Source organism: Calypte anna, chromosome 3, assembly GCF_003957555.1.
Source record: "Calypte anna isolate BGI_N300 chromosome 3, bCalAnn1_v1.p, whole genome shotgun sequence".
In the NCBI taxonomy this organism is placed as follows: domain Eukaryota; kingdom Metazoa; phylum Chordata; class Aves; order Apodiformes; family Trochilidae; genus Calypte; species Calypte anna.
The window spans coordinates 68,948,715-68,968,048 of NC_044246.1; the positions used below are offsets into that span (position 1 = coordinate 68,948,715).

Here is a 19,334-nt window from a genome sequence, read left to right on the forward strand (position 1 = left end):
GGGATTTTTTCACCTATTGCATGCTGATTTATACTTTGGAAGGACTTCATCTTCACAAAACTAATTATATTCTACCAAAAGAGGTATTTATAAAAACTTCGATTCGTTTGTGCCCTGAGCTGAGTGCATTTGTACTGTCTTGACCAAACTTTCTCACTGGTCCTCTTTAAACAAAAAGCATTCACTATTTTCAGGAAAAGCTGACAACTGTCCTTGCATCTTCAAGTACAATCCATTGTTGTTTACAAATATCACATCAGATATGTTCAAACTGCATTTCCTATCTCCTGGGACAACAGCTTAGCTATAAAGCTACTGCAGTTTTCCCTTATGCTCTGTTCAAATGAAATGTTTTGGTATTTTGAACAAATCACACCAGAGGAGAGCTCAGAGGAGATCTGTCTGCTACAGCACAGAAGGAGGCACATTTGCCTGCTCATGGTGGTATTATATTCAAATCCCATCTTTCTGATAAGGCAATTGAATTCGTGGGTCTCTTATCTCAGAAAAGTATGTAATCCATTAGGAATAAAAAAAGACACTGTTTTTTTTTTTTTTTTCCAGCAGTTTTGTGATTCTGTCTCTGTTTTCTTTAGTTTCCTTGAAGAGATGATAAATCAGAATGCCCAACCTAAAACTTTCCATTTATTTTTTCAGCAAGGAAGAAAATTACAAAGAGAACAGTTTAGGATCACTTTATGTGACAGCTTTAATTTCAGTGGCTGAAATTGTTTGAGTTCTGGAGGAGTATGGGGTACAATTTTGTGATTTGAAGATCAACCTTGCAAATTCAGGCCAACCTCTGGGTTTAATTGCATCAGTGGCTGAGTTTTGAGCAACTTGAAATTTGCAGAGCTAGAAGTTCATGTTAATTCAATAGGGAAATCAGGTGTGCTGTTTTGGTGAATTCTCCTACAAGCAGCTTGGGATCCTTATGTACAAAGCCTCCTCTGTTGTTTCATTGTTTCATAATGATGGTGCCAAGATGCAGCTCATCTCACATTTATGAAGCAAAGCCTGAACGGTGTACCTGCAATTGTTCATTGTTTTTAACCAGTTTGATCTTCATTATTCCTCACAATGAAGGAAGATGCTGTGTAGAAGCTGTTGTTCACATTAGTGAATGACAGGGAAAAGAGATCTCTGTACTGTAGATTTTTAAAAATTCCAGAAAAAAATAGTCTCTAGACCACTATGAAAAATCTTTAAGCTGTCTTTAAGCTGTCTCTGCTGACAGTGTTGTGAACGATGCTTCATTCCAATAATTGCTCATGCTGTAAAATAAAATGGAATTAATAAATGAAAAAACTAAACAAAATAATTTCTTTCACAAAGACAAGAAAATATAGAGTCACATTATTATATGCAGCTATAAGAGATTATTAGGAAAATCTTTGACTTCAAATTGTCTAAAATCTAGTTAGTTCACCGCTTCATCTTTTGAATTCACTTAAATTTAGCAAAAATAGTAACACTGTATTTTAGCAATGTTGTCTTGAATGTGATTTAATTTAGTTTAATTTTTGTAGATAAAACAAGAGAAAATAAAAGAGCAAGGAGATGAAGTGAACAGCATCCTGCTAAGTGCCAGAACTATTCTGGAAGGACCACAAAGGGTAAACTCTGAGTTAAGCGAGGTAATAAAGGTATGTGCCTTAAATAATATGTCCTGATTTTTTGAACTTTCGAGTTACCTGTTTAGGCCACTAAATGAAAACCTTTCCTTTTTTCTATGGCTTTAGTGAAATACTACTGGATATTCCCCTTCAAAAAAAAAAAAAAACAGTCTAAATGTTCCTGGATGAAAAGCTCCCCACTTACATCTAAGTACCTTGGAAAAATAATTGTAATATAAGGACACCTTACTGTAGGCAGAGCTGAATGAAAGATTTTGCAATAGAGTTCTTGGCCATTTCATTGCAAGCAGCTGTCAAAAGATGCTTTGGTAAAAGTCTGTGCTATATGCTAAATTCCTTTTCTTTTCTTGTGCCTGCAAGTGAGCATAGGTAAAGATCGCAGATATCAGGGTTAAGATCAGCCACTATCAGAGTGTAAAACATATGTAAGTACGTTGTTTTATGGAACACCTCTTCTGAAACTGTAGACAAGTATCCAGTGTTTTGAATAAGACAAGTTTTTGTAAAAAAAATTGTAGAAATTTTAGAGTTTTGGACTTCATATGAAAAAGTGAAGAAAATAAAACCAGGCTTTTAATAACTATAATATTTACCAAGGTTTTTTTTTCTTGTAATTTAAATTTTAGAAATTATTTAAGACAAATGAAAATTCTCCACAAACGTTCATTTTGATCATAGTTGCCCATTTATTTTTTCATGCAAAATCAAATATCCAAAGTGTTTTTCTTCAAAAGAGTAGTCTAAGAAGATAAACAGAAGACAGATTGCTTTGTAAATATACCTGGGTGATCAAACAGTATGATTTTATTTTTCTCCTGTGTTTTGTGCAAAACAAATTGCTGCAGTTTATCATTTTGTGCACCCAACTGCTGTGGATAAGTTTACACGTAGCAGACATTCACACTTCAGTAACACACAATCCAACCTCTTCTTCCATCATCAGCAATAAGTAATTTCATACTTCAATCATTCATCCTTTTTTTTCTCCCTCCTTTTTTCATGTATTTTGAGGCCACATTTATAATCTTCAAACATACCAGCAAGCTTCTGTATTTCAGTGAAGGTGCATCTAGGACCATCTGGTCTACCTCATAAGTATTTCATATAAGGAATTCTGGCTAAGGTAAAGGGATACTATTCCTCCTCATCTGTACATCCATATAGATAGTATTTATATGGACCAATTTACAACTAAAATAACCCAGGAAGACTGGGCATAAGCAATGTCTCTGTGCAAGGAGATAGAAGGGGCCAGGATCCATTTTCCACAATGTGGCACAGCCCACAGTCATACAGCTAAACTCTTTGACCTTCCCAGCAGCTGCTAAATTGTCCCTGGGGCGCAGGACCTAACACATGCTATTCCCCAAGAAGGCAGGTTTGGAAGAAGGGTAGCTGGCCAGGGACTAAACAGTGCCAAGTAACAGGACAATACATAAGCCCACACACCCCAGGACCACTGAGTTTACTTTTAGAGAAATAATTTAGAAATTTATTTTGCTCTCTACAACTACCTGAAAGGAGGTTGTAGCCGGGTGGGGGTTGGTCTCTTTTCCTAGATGACTTTCAACAAGACAAGAGGGCATGGTCTTAAGCTGTACCAGGGGAAGTTTAAGTTAGATATTAGAAAGAATTTCTTTACGGAGAGGGTGATCAAGCATTGGAATGGGCTGCCCAGGGAAGTAGTGGATTCTCCATCTCTGGAGATATTTAAAAAGAGACTGGATGTGGCACTCAGTGCCATGGTCTAGCAACCGCAACGGTGGTTCAAGGGTTGGACTTGATGATCTCTGAGGTCCCTTCCAACCCAGCCAATTCTATGAAATCCCAAAAACCTAATTTCAGGCCTGCAGTCTTCACAGAGCAGAGGTGAAAAAACAAACAAACAAACGACAACAAAAACAACAACAACAAACAAACAAAAAACACCAAAAACCAAACCAAAACCAAAATAACCCTGCAAAGATCTGGTTTAATAATTTCACCTATTAACACTTCTCTCTGAAAGACCTGAAGCAAACATAAACAATAGTAAGAAATGTCTCAACTGCCTTCCTTTTTTTTATTTTACACTTATCTCTCCAATACCTTTTAAAATGAATCCCAGAATTCTGGTTTTTTTTATCATGTTTCATTTGTCTTGCTGTACTGACATTTTTGGTACTTATTCTTTTAGATCTTCCCTCTTTTTGATCTGTTAAAAATGTAACACAAACCAAATATAACAGAAAACAACACTTTTATCATAATGTAAGGCATAAAAAAGAGCATCATAATCAAAGCACAGACTAGACTTTTTAATTATTTCTCTCTTCTTTTCTTCCATATTTTGTTCAGAATGCATCAGGATTCTACGCGGAAATAGATGGAGCGAAAAAGGAACTGCAAGAAAAACTGGCCAACCTGTCTATGTTTGATGATGGTTTGGTAGAAAAGGCCATGCATCATGCACACAGCCTGAGAGAACTTGCTGATGAGTTGGACAGGTAAAATTTAACTTCAGCAGACTCTGTTCATACAACTGCTACTGACTGAGCAGCTGAATGAATTAAAAGACAAGCTAAACATGGTGATATTAATTAATGTCTGTAAATAAGCTCTAACAAATCTCTTTTACATCATGTACAGAAGGACTTGTCATGGTCCAGAGAGCAGAGCTGAAGTCAAGCTCAGAAAATCTATTAATACTTTCAAAGAATAAACATATATCTTTCCTGACATTCTCCCTTTTCTAATTTGACAGGCTCCTCTCTTTCCATAGCAAGACAATAGGAAAGCTAGACTACTGAAAAGTGAAACAATTCAGGTCAATTAATTGGGGTTTGCAGAAACAGCACATATCAGTAGGTTCATTCACAATAAAAAATGTTGAGCATTATGTGCCATAAAATGGCCTCTGGGGTAATTTATGTTCAAGAACTGGTTTACAGGTGTAGCATTTCTGATACTCAGTGGCTGGCATTCCAGTGAAACTGGCCCACTGTAACAACTAAAAGTTAAGTCTTCCTATTTTGCTGGGAGATAAATGCATCAGCTTTCTTCCAACTTACTAAAAAGTCACTTTTAGACAGATTTGAAATATGACTGTATCTGGAGTTGGAACTACCCATGGAAAATCACTGCTGCAAATATTTTTTCACCAAATATTTCACCAAATTCTGCCTTAAGTAACATCATGAACATATGCTTTTGGAAGATATGCTTGGAGCTGCTCTTGAAGTACATTACCTAAGTACCAGTTGGTACCTTCTATTAGTATACTCTAGATAGGAGATTAAAACAGAAAAAAAGAATAACACATGTTTTTTCTTTTTTATAGTTGTATAAATCTGACATCTGAAACCTTGTTCTATAACTTCACACAAATGACAGACAGTCTAAAAACAAATATTTTGTTCAGCCTGAGATCAGCAAACTGGAGGCACTAGAATCACTTGAAAGAAAATACTTCATATGTTTACACTTCATCCTTTATCCAAAATAATTTTAAAATTACTATCAGGTTGAATTTAACAAAAAGCAAACAAAAGATAATCATGAAATATTCAGATAGAAATATGCTGACTCTTTCTTTTATTGAAAAGATTGTCCTGCAGTGAAACTTCAATCCTTTAAAGCATTCAAGCTGTCTTCAGATCATTTTGGTTTTATGGGTTTGCTTTATAGGCCTGTTAGGTTTTAAGTTGGTAGTTACTTTTTTCTTAGGGGAATACAGCAAGAAATTCTTGCAACAACACTGAATTTGGAAATTTAATAACTCCTCAGTGCACAAACACTTTGAAGTGAATACACGTATGTGTAAATTTATATATATTTAGAGTTTATATGAGGCATATACCCTGAAATCTGTTAATCACAAATATATTAAAAAATAATATTTATTCAGAGTTGCTAACAGCTGACTGTTGAGCCCTGAAACAACTGCTGTTTGGACTCTCCCCTGAAGACCAGTGAAGCTACTTTGTATTTTAAATCAAACATTTTGCAAAGTTTAATGACATGGATAGTTCTTCATCTGATCTTCTCCCTTTTTACACCTTCTTCTGGAAAATATTAACAGCCTGGTGATACAGATGTCCTGATCACTGGACACACATAAGTCTTTCCACCCATGGTCAGGAGATATCACTATAGAGGGGAAACTGATAGATCTGTTTTCCTGTTACTTTATGGAATATATAACCTATATTAAAAGATCAAAATTCAGTAGTTGCTGCTCATATAGATGCTAAGAGCAAATTTCCCAGAGTTAAACCACTGGGAAGTACCTTGTATCTGCATAGTTTTCATCTGCTGACATAAAGGACCATGCACAGTAAAGAGAATACCACTTAAGTCAAGTATGCATGTAATCATGCAGTCAGAATTCACAGAATTATAAGAAAATTAAGCAATTTGAAGTTACTTTGATTCAGTTTGGTTTCTTCCTCCTTTTATTCTCTTTCTAACAGGAAATTGTATGGTGTTGATACAAATGGCTTGGTACAAAGGGCAATAAATGCTTCAAATGTGTATGAAAACATTGCTGGTTATATTGAAGAAGCTAACAAAGCTGCATTGCTGGCACTGAACACAACAAACCGGGTCAAGGATGTAAGTAATTTTCATAACATCAGCTTTTACTTTGCAACACTTCAGGGACTTTAGGCACCTAAGTATAAAGAAAAAACAGGCTGCAGTTAAACTGTCAGCACTGAACTTCCCACTGCACGTTTTGCTTCATCTACTATTTCCCAAATTAAATCTTAAGTGTCTAATTAACTTGCCAGCCTTAAGTCCCCTGGTGTTTCTGTCCCTGAATACAGGGTGATACCACATTGTGTTGTCACTCAAACTGAGGCATTTCTATGAAATCCAGACAGCTCTGTGGCCCTGTAGGTACCTGAGCTGGCATTTAGTGCTCGAGTCCTCCTGCTCCACAGTGCTCCTTGTTGCAGGAAAGGTGCTCAAGTCATTAAATAGAAGCATGTCTGTTTCTCACAGAAAGTCAAGATGGGCCAAATAGCCCACTCACACACTCAGTGCAGGGATGAGGATGCTAATTTTATCTGTGGCCTGGCAGATCTGAAATATCTTATATGTATTTTTTTTATATGTATTTTTTTTTATTTTATTTTTTTTATGTATATAGTTTCCTATATACATGCTACTTAACAGCAATTTACTAGTGGGTCATCAAGAGGCTTTGATTGGATTACAGGGGCCTAAACTACAGGGAGCTGTGGGATTTTGAGTACAGCCCTGGTCCCAGCATGTTAGTGGAGACTGCAAGGCAGCTCCCCACACAGTGCAAGTGGTCATAACCTATCTGAGGCGACAGAAGAAATGAACAGTCACAGTGCCTAACTAACATAGTTTCAGTGTTGACAAATTACGCAGACTTCTGTGCTTTCTGTGTCTTCGTTCTTCAGAGCTGCTCTCTGGAAAAGTATATGTTTCTCTAAAGTTTAATTGCAATCTACAGAAAATCTTCCTTGTCAGACTTTTTTTCCCAATCTAGCTGCCAATCTTAAACGTTAATAAATCAAATGAAACTGCCGTCACTAGCAGTATTTTCTCCAAAAAATACACAAAAACTCAGAAACGTTTAGTAAGCATTATTCTGACTTTCTTTTTTGGGGCATACTTGTAGGCTGCAGGTGGAATTGATACTCAGGTTGTTTACCATAAAGGTAAAAGCGAAGAACTTCTTAAACGAGCCATGGAACTGCAACGGACAGCAGAAGACAGTAAATATACAACCTTTCTATTTTCCCAGACAGTTTATAGGCATGCACCTTAAAATAAATTCCCAAAGCACATCACTAAGGCAAGATTACTGCTGTAGCAGAATAGTGTATTGATCGGAGCTCTTAGCACTTGAAATGGCCACAGGCAGTTCGAGCAGTTCATGTGTTGTCATCCTACCAGATGCTGAAAGTTCATTTCATTTACAAAAGGACCATTTCAGATACAACCCCTGTTAAAACGTGTGATCCTGCAAACAGTTGTTCACAGGTAAATATTCAGTCAGTAGTTCAACTGTAAGTGTTCAGAAAGCCAAATTTCAACAATGAAAGATAATAATAAATGTTACAGGACATTAACCTTTTTTCGCTGAAAATTAAAGAAAACTCTAAATTTAGAAATTACCTCTTCAGTTTTCAGGACTTTTGAGCTCCTTAGAACTATTCCTGTACACTCACTGCAGTTATTCTCAGCAGTTCTGGTAACACAAAGAGAGATATAACACTGGCTGAGGTATAGGTCTCCAGATTTTTCCAAGTTCTGTGATAAGCAATAATGGTTGGGAGCAGCAGAGTTGCTTTTTCCTTTACGCTATGTGCAGACCAGAGTGTTAGTATGCCCTTTACTAGAGGAGACTATAGTATATTGCCTATGGTGTAATAAAAGCTTAATAACATGCCTTCACAGAAGAAAATTTACCTTTTTAAATGCCACTACAGGGCCATTCAACTACAACCTCCTATTTTCTCCCCACAGGTAACGATTTAACTATTGCAGACACTACCCAGCACGTTAATGGCACTTTTGCCAGAATGAATGCTCTGCGAAGCCACCTGATGAGAGCCATCACAAAAATGCAATCAGCAGAGCAAGGTTGTAAGAGAAACTTCATCTTCATTGTGCTTTATCTTGATACATTTAAGAGTGTGTTTTATCTATGCATGTGGCCTATGAAGTTGGTGATGAAGATTTCAGTCCCAGGGAGCCCTGAAGACTAAAACTACAAAAGTTAGGCAACATACACCCAGCTTTAACACATTCATGATGAAATTCTATGTTTTGACAATCTGAAATTATTAATATTCTTCTTGATCCTCCTTAGTACAATTGTTCTCTCCCATGTTACTCTTGATCATCCCAGGGCTTGAAGAACCTGCAGGTCTGTGGATTTACTGTATTGATAGTATAAAACTTATTCACTTATACATCACACCTGGCAAGAAGAGTATTTGGGAGTTAATTACTGGCAGTCTTGACCGATAAAACATCACTTTAGTTCTTTAGAAAAGAGACCTCATAGAACATCCTACAAGTACATCTGAAGGTGTTCAAAGTTGACACGGTCAAGGTTTCTTCATTAACGCCAACTAAAATGGATGGGCTTTACAGACAAGACACTATCACATGCAAAATGACACGTTTTACAAATTCAGTAGTTGGTAACTCAAAAAGAAAACAAAAGAAAAACAACAAAAAAATCAAAATGCCAGGTATAAAAAACCCCAAACATTTCAGTGTCTAGGGTTTCTCTCCTTCAAAAAATAAATTTTCATGTAAAATATTAAACAAATATGTGAATTTTATTTTAAAAACTTGATGAAAATTGATATATTTTTTAAGGTGTTTCAATTTCCTTGGCTACATAATATCCACAAAACCCAAGGACACTGAAAATTTCTAATTTGTTAAATTTTATTTATTAATATAACTGTAGGCTAACCACATGAAGTTTTGCTTATTCCTTGTGGAAAAATATCTGAGTGGTGTCACCACTTTCCAGGTACTGGTTATAGCTCACTTGAATCCTTAAAAGTATGTTTCTTCTCATCCCATATCTGTTTTGTAGCAAACACCAGAGAGCGTTTGGAGCAAGCTAAACTGAAGACTGAAGAGGCTCTAAGTGCTACCATGGCAGTAACACAAGCTACAACCCCCATGGATGAGAATGTCAGGTTGTGGTCTCAAAACCTGCAAGATTTCCAGCACAATTCAATGGAATATGACAGTGCTGTGCATTCAGCTGGGGATGCAGGTATGGTTGATCTGAATTTTTCCATTCATTAGCATGAAAAGCTCAGAGAATCATCACAACATCATTTTGTGGTAGTGTTTTATATTGTACATTCATTCCACACAGTCTTCTAGCATTTTACCTCCATAAAAATATTTCAAAAATTACCAGTTTTCTAGAGACCTGACTATACTTTAAAATTTTTGGATACTTGGGAATTTCCAAAAATGAGTTGAAAACTTAGAGGCTTAAATATTATTAGCTTTTAAGTTATTTTTATCAGAATGCCAAGGTCCCACTGAATGGTAGACAGCTTTTTTAAACACTTTTTGCCATTATGATTGGCATTTAAGTTATTTTTTTAACACTGGGAGGCATTTGAAAACAGGGCCCTTTTGTCCTCCGCAGTAAAAACATAGAGAAGAAATGGTCCCTAACTTGATGAGCTTGTAGTCTAAACAAAAGAGGCAAAAAAGATTAGGGAAGAATTTAAGCAGGGTGATTGCTGGAAAAACTTGTAAACACATTAATTCCACTTTTATTATTGGGGGAATAAGGAAGACTAAAGATTGGAACACTTGTTATGAAATATTGAAGATAAATAAATTAAAAAATGAGGCTGAAAACAAAAATGAAGATTACAGGAAAGAAAAGGAAAAAAGGCAGGGAGAGTGAAGCTGAAAGGAAGTGACTGGTAAAAAAAGGAAAAGAACAATTAGAGAATGAAAGAATCAGCCTAGAAGTGAAAATATTAATAATAAAAAATTGCTGACAAACACCACTATTTATTGCTCAGTGTATTCCTGGTTCTGCTCACTAGTCCAAAGTTATTTAAGCCAGGAAAGCTGGACATCTGGAACAAGGTATTTCCTGCAGATATTTGCTGATACAGACCATCACCTGCAATACAGTTCAGGGATGTCTTGACTCCCACAAATGCCCCAAGGAAGGTCCATAACTCCCTCAACTCTATGTCCAGAAAGCCTGACTCTCAGATCTACTTCCCCAAATCCCTTCTTCTACCAGGAGCTTTGCAACTTGAGTGCCACTTTATGGCAAATGGTGTTATAAGGTGAAAACCCAACACTGCTTCCAGTGCTCCAAAGCCACACTCTTCCCTCTGGACCAGGAGACCCAAAGGTCATGGGTTTTTTCCAGAATTCAGTAATGGATAAGATCCTTGCGCTAATATTTTTGATTGAGTGCTCCTAAGAACTGGTATAAAAGTAATTCCCTCCACAGAAAGAAATTCACTACTATCAAATATCCCAATTTCTGGGTCCAGAACTGGAGGCAACTCACATTTCCCTGAGCTTTTTATCCAAAGGAAACATTAAGCTACTCCCTCTGAGAATGGGTAAGCTCACTGCTACTCACTGCACAGAGCTCCATAAGGGGGTTTTTAATATACCAGCAGTTGTACTGCATTGCTGTAAAATGTTTTTGATGACCACAGAGCACGGTTTAGGCTCTCAGCTACAGGCTCCAACCCCCATTTAAGATAATGTAAATGTGGCTCTGACTGGCATCCAGGGAGGGAATGGTGTGAGGAAAAACATTGAAGAGAAACAGTCTGCTATAGCTTAAATATGAAGGGGTTTGTTTTTGTTCACCTTTACATTTGATTTACATTTACCATTTACCAGTGCCAGATTAGTAGGTAGAGCAGCTACACAAACTGCTCAAAATGTCAGCAGACATTCAGGATTCAGAAAATCTGTTCATACTAGCTGTTATACTGGAATAAGTATTTCCAGTAGAAGTTGAGGGACTCCATCAGAGTGGGTAGATTTAAGATGGTGCAGCCCATGAGTTGGTTACGTTCCCAAAACGACATGAAGAGTACATGCACCACAAATTGCAAAGAACAGCTCAGCTCCTATGTGATGTGCCTGCCAAAAGTTTCTTCTCTGTGAGAGTGAGTTTGCAGGCAGGGAGTTACCTTGGAAGAACTGTGATTGTATAAGCATGCCTGGACTGACTGCTAACCACAAAGTGAGAGATGCTAATATGGAAATTACACCAATGTGTGCCCTACTACATTTGCAGAGGCAGCTTTTCCATGCTTTTCCATAGCATTTTTGTTAAGAAAGCTTTTTGTTTGGTTGGTTTGGTGGGCTTTTTTTGTTGTTGTTTTGTTTTTTGGGGGTTGTTTGGGTTTTTTTTTGGTGGAGGATTTTTTGTTGTTGTTTTAACCGTGATGGGTTTTTTTGCCAGAAAGATCAGGTAGAAACAGCTGAGAAGACAGATCAGTGCTACAAAAGAGCCTGCCATGGGTATTGCTCCAGTCACACGTGACTGTGATTCACAACTTGGAAAGACAGATGTAGACATGCCAGGCCATGGCAGTGTTCTCAGATCAGCTTTGTCTGTTGCCAGTAGAGCTTTTTTATTTTTTTTTCCTGGCAGGAATAATCTAAGTCCATCTAAATCCAAAAGAAAGTCACAAAAAACGTTCAGAGAGGTTTCTGAAACACCAAAACACCTGATCATCATGCCAATAACAGTGCCATGGCATCTGAAGCCTTTAAACTGGCGTGTCTGGATTGCCTTTGATATAATAATAAGCCCTTGATGTTTGGAAAGGTCTTTTCTGTGAACTTGTCTGAGAATTCTCCTTGTGTCACCATTGTGCAGGGAACCGGTGGGCTTCAGCAGAGAGGATGAAGGAAAGTTTGGAAAGGAAAACAAAAAAGGAGAAAGTGTTTGGGAGGTTATAGTCAAGGTATTTCCTCCTTGACAATGTTAAAGCTTATTTTATTGACCTTGGCAATTTCTTTTCTAACTCCAGTGAAGAAACTTACAGAAGTCTTCCCTCAACTCCTGGACAAACTGCGCATGGTAGAACAGAAAGCACCAGCAAACAATGTTTCTTCCAGTATTCGGCGGATCAGAGAGTTAATTGCTCAAACCAGGAGTGTAGCAAGTAAGGTAAGACTTTTGGGTGGGATTTTTGGTAATTAGTGCTAATAATCAAATGCATCTTACTGGGAGCTCCATTTTATTGGGTTATGTGAAAACATGGACATTATAATTTCCTAACAACTGGATAAACAAAGAATCACAGAAGTCACTAAAAATCTTTACAGTTGCTGTATGCAAGCAATTGACTTCACCATGGCATTCATGGTAGACCACTGCTACTTCAGTAGCAACTCCAAGTAATTGTCAGGGTGTTAGAGATGGCCACAATAACAAAACCATTTAAAGCTAAAACAGGTCACTACTGAGCCAGAAAAATCAGCTATAAGCAGTAGTAATTACAGCAATTTAATGCAGATTTTTCAGAGATGATAGTATTTTTTTTTCTTTTGAGATAATTTTCTGTAGACAAGAGAATCTTTGGTTCATTAATATTTAATACAAAAAAACCCTTCTACCACACATAAATTGTGATGGATTTTTCTGTAACAAGAACACTGAGGTCAAAAATCAAAACAGTATATTTTAATTTATTCAGAGAAATCAAAAATTCAGTGCATTATTGTATGTCCACAATGCTGGAATATGCTGTCCATATACATTACTTAAAGAACAAAAGGAAATACCCACTGGATTGTGCACAATGTTTGACTGTTCTTTAAGTGCATTTCATCATTCAGGTATATTGTGCTCAAAACTGAAAAAATAATTTCAGTTATGCTGAAGGCATTTTAAACTAAAATTAACATGGTTTAAAGTTTTATTAGCCTCTCACATATATCACTGTAACTTCAGTAATATAACAGGATTACTCATGAACAAGAAATTGGTCATCCTACTCCCAAAGCAAAGGAGTAAATTACGTGTAGAAGTTTTACAGCTATTGAAGAACTTTACTATGTGTCATACATAATTATGTAGCCTTTATTCTAAGCACCCATCTATGCCCCACTGAATTTTAATTTACTTTATGAATATGCTTAAGCACAGCTAATTAGGAGCTTTAATTATTTTGAAACTAATTCCCTTCAGCTTCTTTACATTGTCTTCGAGAACTGATTGTTATAAACATACAGTTTTGAATGGCAAATATATAAGTGCCAGCTCTGCTCTTGCAGTGAGCAAGGCTTCTGGCTAAGTATTCTTGCACATTTACCTAAGTAATGTCCCCAGGAAGCAATACCAAGTCTCACTCAGCACACTTGCAACTGCAGGTCCAGGTTTCTATGATGTTTGGAGGACAATCAGCTGTTGAAGTCAATCCAAAGATCAACGTGGAGGAACTGAAGTCTTTCACTTCCATGAGCTTGTACATAAAGTTAGAGAAAGACAACCCACAACTGGCAGCATCTCCAGACAGATTTATTTTGTACCTCGGAGACAAAAATGTAAGAGAATAACTTGGTTCAATTTTATGTGTACTGGGAGGGGAAGAAAAAAAACTGAAATAGGTATGAAGTTTATTTGCCCTTGGTTTTTCCTCTCACTGTTTCTCCATGTTTCAAAATAAGAGATGTCTACTATATGACTGTCATTGATTTTGTGACAAGCAAAGAGGGTTCCTGAGACCCCTGACCTTGAAACTCCTCACCCCAGACAGTGACAGATTCTATCAAAGAAGCAAATTAGACTGCCTATGCAGCATGCTGCTCTGATTGTCACTGCTCTGAGACACACTTGCTATCTCCGCTGCCAGTACTGAGCTCTGAAGAACATAGTGTCACCCAACTGGCTTTTGTAAGCCACATTTTAATCAGGTTTATGCTGCTGACAGTGTCAATTCTAAATCTCTGAGGTCACAGGCCCACAAGATGAGCAGCTTTCTCTGCCTTTGTCTTGTGCTGCAGTTGTATACTGCACATCATGACTTTGAAAACACCTAAACTCTCACTACCTGTAATTGTGAAATTATTCTTGTTAAAATTGTTTTTTCTAAAAGAAAAGAAAATCACACCTCACCAGGTATAATCCTGGCGAGCTGTCACTTGGGAAAGATAAAGGGGCAGGCTTTTCGTTTTACGCTTTTCTAAAAAGTATGTCTACTGAATATAAATCAAGTGAAACCTCTCTTGGCAGCACAATATCTAGGCTTTAGACAAATGCTCCTTCCTATTTCCTGCATATGAGACTGCACACTAAATACTGATGAACAACTCTCCATTCAACATGACTGATTTGTGGTCTGAAGACACCTGATGATCTTGTATTTACCTGATTAAAATTAATATGAAATAAAATATCAGAGGTGTTTTCTTCACAATTCTATCTGGTGAGAGAAAGCAATTAGAGAATGAAATTTTTGTTTATGAGTTATATTTAAAAGTGAGTTACATTTGAAAGTGTCATTTAGTCAGTTAAAGCCCATCTTTCACTAATGTTCTGCATTATATCACTTTCTATGTTGTAGCTCTAACATCCTTCTCCATTGGTGTTTTAGGCAAAAAATTACATTGGTCTTGCAATTAAAAATGACAACCTTGTGTACATTTATAATCTGGGGGGCCAAGATGTGGAGATACCTCTGGATGCCAAGCCAGTCAGCACCTGGCCGTCTTACTTCAGCATCATCAAAACTGAGAGGTAAAATTATAATATTCATTTCCCCAAAAGCAAACCATTAATAGAAAAAAAATCAAACAGAAAATGCTGAACCAGAACTGCTTATCAGTGGTCGTCAGTGTCTGGTTCTAATTCTGCTGAAAGAAGTAGAAATTTTCTTTGATTTTAGAGAGTCAGAACCCAAAAGGCCAAGGGCTTGGGGGGGGGCAGTGAGGAGGAGAAGTTCTTTTCCCCCAGTAAGTCCAGTCTTCTAGTAAGGAAATAAAAACCCTTCCTCTATTTGGAGGCTGGTTTGTTCTTTTGTTTTACAATTTTGTTTTACAATTCCCTTCTACAGGATTGGAAGGCACGGCAAGGTATTTTTAACTGTGCCAAGTCTTAGCAGCACAGCAGAAGAAAAATTCATCAAAAAGGGAGAAGTTCTTGGTCCTGACTCCCTTCTGAATTTGGAACCTGAAAATGCTGTTTTCTATGTTGGCGGAGTGCCTCCAGACTTCAAGGTTGGTCATACAAATACTTTATATTCAAAATTAAATAATGTAAACTTACCTTCCTTTGCTTCCCTTTAAAAACAGTAATAGTTAATAAACAAAATGTCATTATTTAGTCATTTAACGTCCTACGTCTCTATCTTCTAGCAATTGAAAAAAACACTAGTTTTGAGCCTATCTTGTTATATAGTAAGATGATCAGATTCCTGTAAGCTCTCCTTCAAATTTTCTGCAATGTAATAATAAGAACATTGTTATGTTTTTATATTATCTTTATTATTATTTAATTAAGTTTGTAGGCTACAAGGTCATTTAATGCTAACAAGTTCTTGGTCCTTACAGTTTCTCTTTTAAAATTGTCACAAAATTAAAAGTAATATATTGTTAGAATTAGGACAGTGTGTAAAACTAGCAATACAGTGATTTGTTTGAATTGAAATTATCGTTAGTTTAAATAGAGCTTTACACCAGCGTGAAGACTTCCCTGTGCAAAATAGTACCTGACTTATCTGCTTCTGTGAACATATTAGGTCTTTTTTTTATCATTATTTAGAAATTGTTATAAATGCTCTTGGCTATGAAAACTGCATGGCCGTTACTGCACGTTCGTAGAAACACTTCAGAGAATGCCAAGTTCCTTAAGCAGTGGGTGCTAAAACCATCTAACTATTGTTCTACAAGCAGTCCTCCTAAGAGTATAAAAACAAAGACTAATGTAATACACTTATATATTCCTGAGCTTTTGCATTGCTGTGACTACCAGATGTATGCCATGTTACGCATTTTAGATAACTGAGCCCTGGGTGCAAATTGCCTGTGAATAGGATTGAGGATTGAATAATTGTTGTGCAAGCACACAGGAAAAAAGTAATTGGGGAAATTAACCCTCCAGGTCTTTTTCAGAGCAGAACAGAGGAAAAGAAAAAAGGAAAACTGAAGGGAAATGAGAAGGGTAATGGAATAATTTGATAAGCATAAGGATGCCTTCTCCCTTAGGAATGGACAACTCACATTTTCATTTATTAACATACAGTCTTACTTGTTAAAAGCTTTCGCCTCTGCTTCCCAGTTACATACTGTTTAAGCATGAAATGTACCACTTAACCATTAGAAGCCTCATACTTAACATAATTTAATGGAATAGTAGAAGAAACAAAGGAAACATGATAATTTACCAAATGTGCACGTTTGGTATCTTACAGATACACATATTCTGCATTGCTGTATTACGATTAGTACTGTATCACAAGTAAAATGGAAATAATGAGCCAAAGAACAGTTACTTTACATGATCAGACTCTGAAGTATAAGAGGTGTTATTAACATCACACCTCTTCCACAGGGCAGAGTATTTTAATATTAGAAGAATGATTCACTAGCTCTGTCAGATTTATTCTTTTGTACTTTCCCTCTGCCCCCAGTGTGGCTATCTAAATTCCATTTCCAGTGACCTTTACTAAAAGAAGTTTCTATATCCTCCTAACTGTTCAAAACAATACCTAATAAGGGTTAGCCACTGGTATAAACTTTGAAGCCAGGTCTCCTCATTTGTTCATCTTTCATCACAGTATAAAGTTATTTTTCTGGCAGTGAAGAGTGTCTGTACATTAGATATGAAATACCTAGCGAGAGATTCAAATACACTGTGCAAGATCTGTGATTAGGCAAATCTTAGTCCTTTTCCCCTTTTCCAAGTGTGCTCCTTTCAAAAGAACAAAAGAAGTTTTTGTTTGCAGTTATCCTCCCTCACCTATTGTTCCATTTTAACTTACAGCAAAAGGGCCATATCGTGACAAGGACTGCAAAAACTATTCCAAGGTAGCATCACCCCAGATTTTTCAAAAGAGCAGAGACACAAAACCGACCAGAGGCACAAATGCTTTCATGGCACCCAAATAAAGACTGTGAACTTTCTTCTTTTACTTTTCCTTGCCTTCTGCACAGCTCCCTCCCAGCTTAAACCTTCCTGGCTTTATCGGCTGCCTGGAACTGGCTACCCTGAACGATGAAGTGATCAGTCTGTACAACTTCAAGCACGTCCATAACATCGACACCACCACATCGCCACCTTGTGCCAGGTAGGGGACAGTCCTACCGTCATGCTGCTCATTCTCTTCTGCAGCCTGAATAGTCCCAACTATCTCAGCCTGTCTTCCTAGCAGAGGTGCTCCAGCCCTCTGGTCATCTCTGTGGCCCTTCTCTGGACCCTCTCCAATATATCTGTATGTTTCCTATGCTGGGGCCCCACAGCTGTATGTTGTATTCCAGGTGCAGAGGGACAGAATCACCTCCCTCACCCAGCTGGCTGTACTTCTTTTGGTGCAGCCCAGGATGTGGTTGGCCTTCTGGCCCAACACAATGAAGAAGTTCAATGTACCTTTAAGCAGCACATTATTTTTGATTGAAAAAAAAAAAATCCCAGAAAGAACTGGAAAGAAAAAAACATCAGTGTAATCACTGCCCGAAAAACACAGCAGACCAAATTATTTCAAGAAATATTTTAATTGCTAAGGCCTTTAAATTAAGAATATGTCAAATATTGTTTTCCTGCATCCTTTTTCATAGAAATAAGTTGGCTTTCACACAGAGCCGGGCTGTGAGCTATTTCTTTGATGGCTCTGGCTATGCTGTGGCCAGAAATATTGAGAGAAGGGGAAGATTCAGCCAAGTGACTCGGTTTGACATAGAAGTTCGAACACCCACAGACAATGGATTGATCCTGCTGATGATTAATGGGGTGAGTACCAAATCCTGCTGGTACCCTTTTTCCATGAGCACCACAAGCTCCCCAGTACTTAAAATATCATGAACAATCTGAAATGCTTGTGTCCTTACATTTGACTTCAGGAAAGTGGAAATCTTTTACTTTCATCTGGTGCTTGTATACATTAGGAGGGAACTGGAACTTACTCTTCAATGGGCCGAGGAAGCCAAGGCCCTGACTTGCACTCTGCTTTCCTCTAGAGACAGCTGGGATTCAGAGAGCTCATACCCTGGTGATGACACTTCAGAAAGACTGCAGTCAAGCTCAGTAGTTACATTTTTATTTAAATGTGAATGCACAATCAAATAGATAGGAAATTTCTTTGAAGTAATTTCTGCAAAGGAGCCACTCAGTGGTAGCTGCAACTTTTTAACTTTGTCTCAGGGTGTACTAGAGTTTAAATATTTAAGTTACTGAACATAGAAAGTAGCCCAAATAAAAAGGCTTGATCTAAATATAACCAGGCTTTCCTGACGTTTGAGGATAATGCAAACTCTGGAAGTGTAGACTCCATATGCAAATATCCTATGAAGACAAACTTGTGGGTTTTTGTCTTTTGGCATCTCCCCATCAAGCTCCCAAGCCCTATGTGGATTACAACTTGGTAAAGCCAGGCACAGAAAGCATATTACTATGCAGATGCTTTCCATGAACATACACTTGTCTAGACACCAACATGAATCACTGCAATAGAAGAGAAAAAGCAATTAGAAGAGAAAAAATCCACTCTTACTAGAAGATCTTCTCTCTAGTGTTTTCCTTTAGGGTAACTTGTAGAGGAGCCTTGTGGAGAGCAATTGCTTTGCAGCACAGCGTGACACCACTAAGCTCTAGTCTTAGGAAGTTTTGGACTAGGCAACTGCTGTTAGAAGTTGAACATCCTCAATTGCAGATCAGTCATTTTCCTTCCAACTAGAAGTGCCCAGAGGTTTGTCAGAGATGTATGTGTTTGGTGTGCTGCAGTGGAAACATCAATCAAACCTGATGTTTGATCAATCAAACCAGCTGCAGAAGATCATGCCTTCTCACAGGCACTTTGAGAAAGACTGTGTAAGCTGGCCCATTATTCAGTTCTGCAAAGACAGTTCATAAAACCCTTTTTCATTTTAAAATTTAAGCTGTTCAAGCCAAATCCAAGATGCAGTTTAGTGTAAAATCACTAGGTTAAGACCAACTTTTACTACTTCAAGTAATGACTTCTGAGGGTGGACTCATTTATGTCA

General features: G+C 37.4%; 1 protein-coding gene across 1 annotated transcript in view; it reads left to right on the forward strand.

Annotated features, from left to right (window-relative positions):
* LAMA4 (laminin subunit alpha 4) overlaps window positions 1-19,334 on the forward strand; it is a 97,371-nt gene that overhangs the window by 56,280 nt on the left and 21,757 nt on the right. The window contains exons 12-23 of the mRNA XM_030447944.1: window positions 1,530-1,646; window positions 3,975-4,123; window positions 6,089-6,230; window positions 7,270-7,366; window positions 8,121-8,237; window positions 9,211-9,396; window positions 12,167-12,306; window positions 13,512-13,685; window positions 14,735-14,877; window positions 15,194-15,356; window positions 17,292-17,425; window positions 17,913-18,084. Of these exons, the coding sequence (XP_030303804.1) occupies window positions 1,530-1,646; window positions 3,975-4,123; window positions 6,089-6,230; window positions 7,270-7,366; window positions 8,121-8,237; window positions 9,211-9,396; window positions 12,167-12,306; window positions 13,512-13,685; window positions 14,735-14,877; window positions 15,194-15,356; window positions 17,292-17,425; window positions 17,913-18,084 (1,734 nt within the window). The remainder of the gene's footprint in view (window positions 1-1,529; window positions 1,647-3,974; window positions 4,124-6,088; window positions 6,231-7,269; window positions 7,367-8,120; window positions 8,238-9,210; window positions 9,397-12,166; window positions 12,307-13,511; window positions 13,686-14,734; window positions 14,878-15,193; window positions 15,357-17,291; window positions 17,426-17,912; window positions 18,085-19,334) is intronic.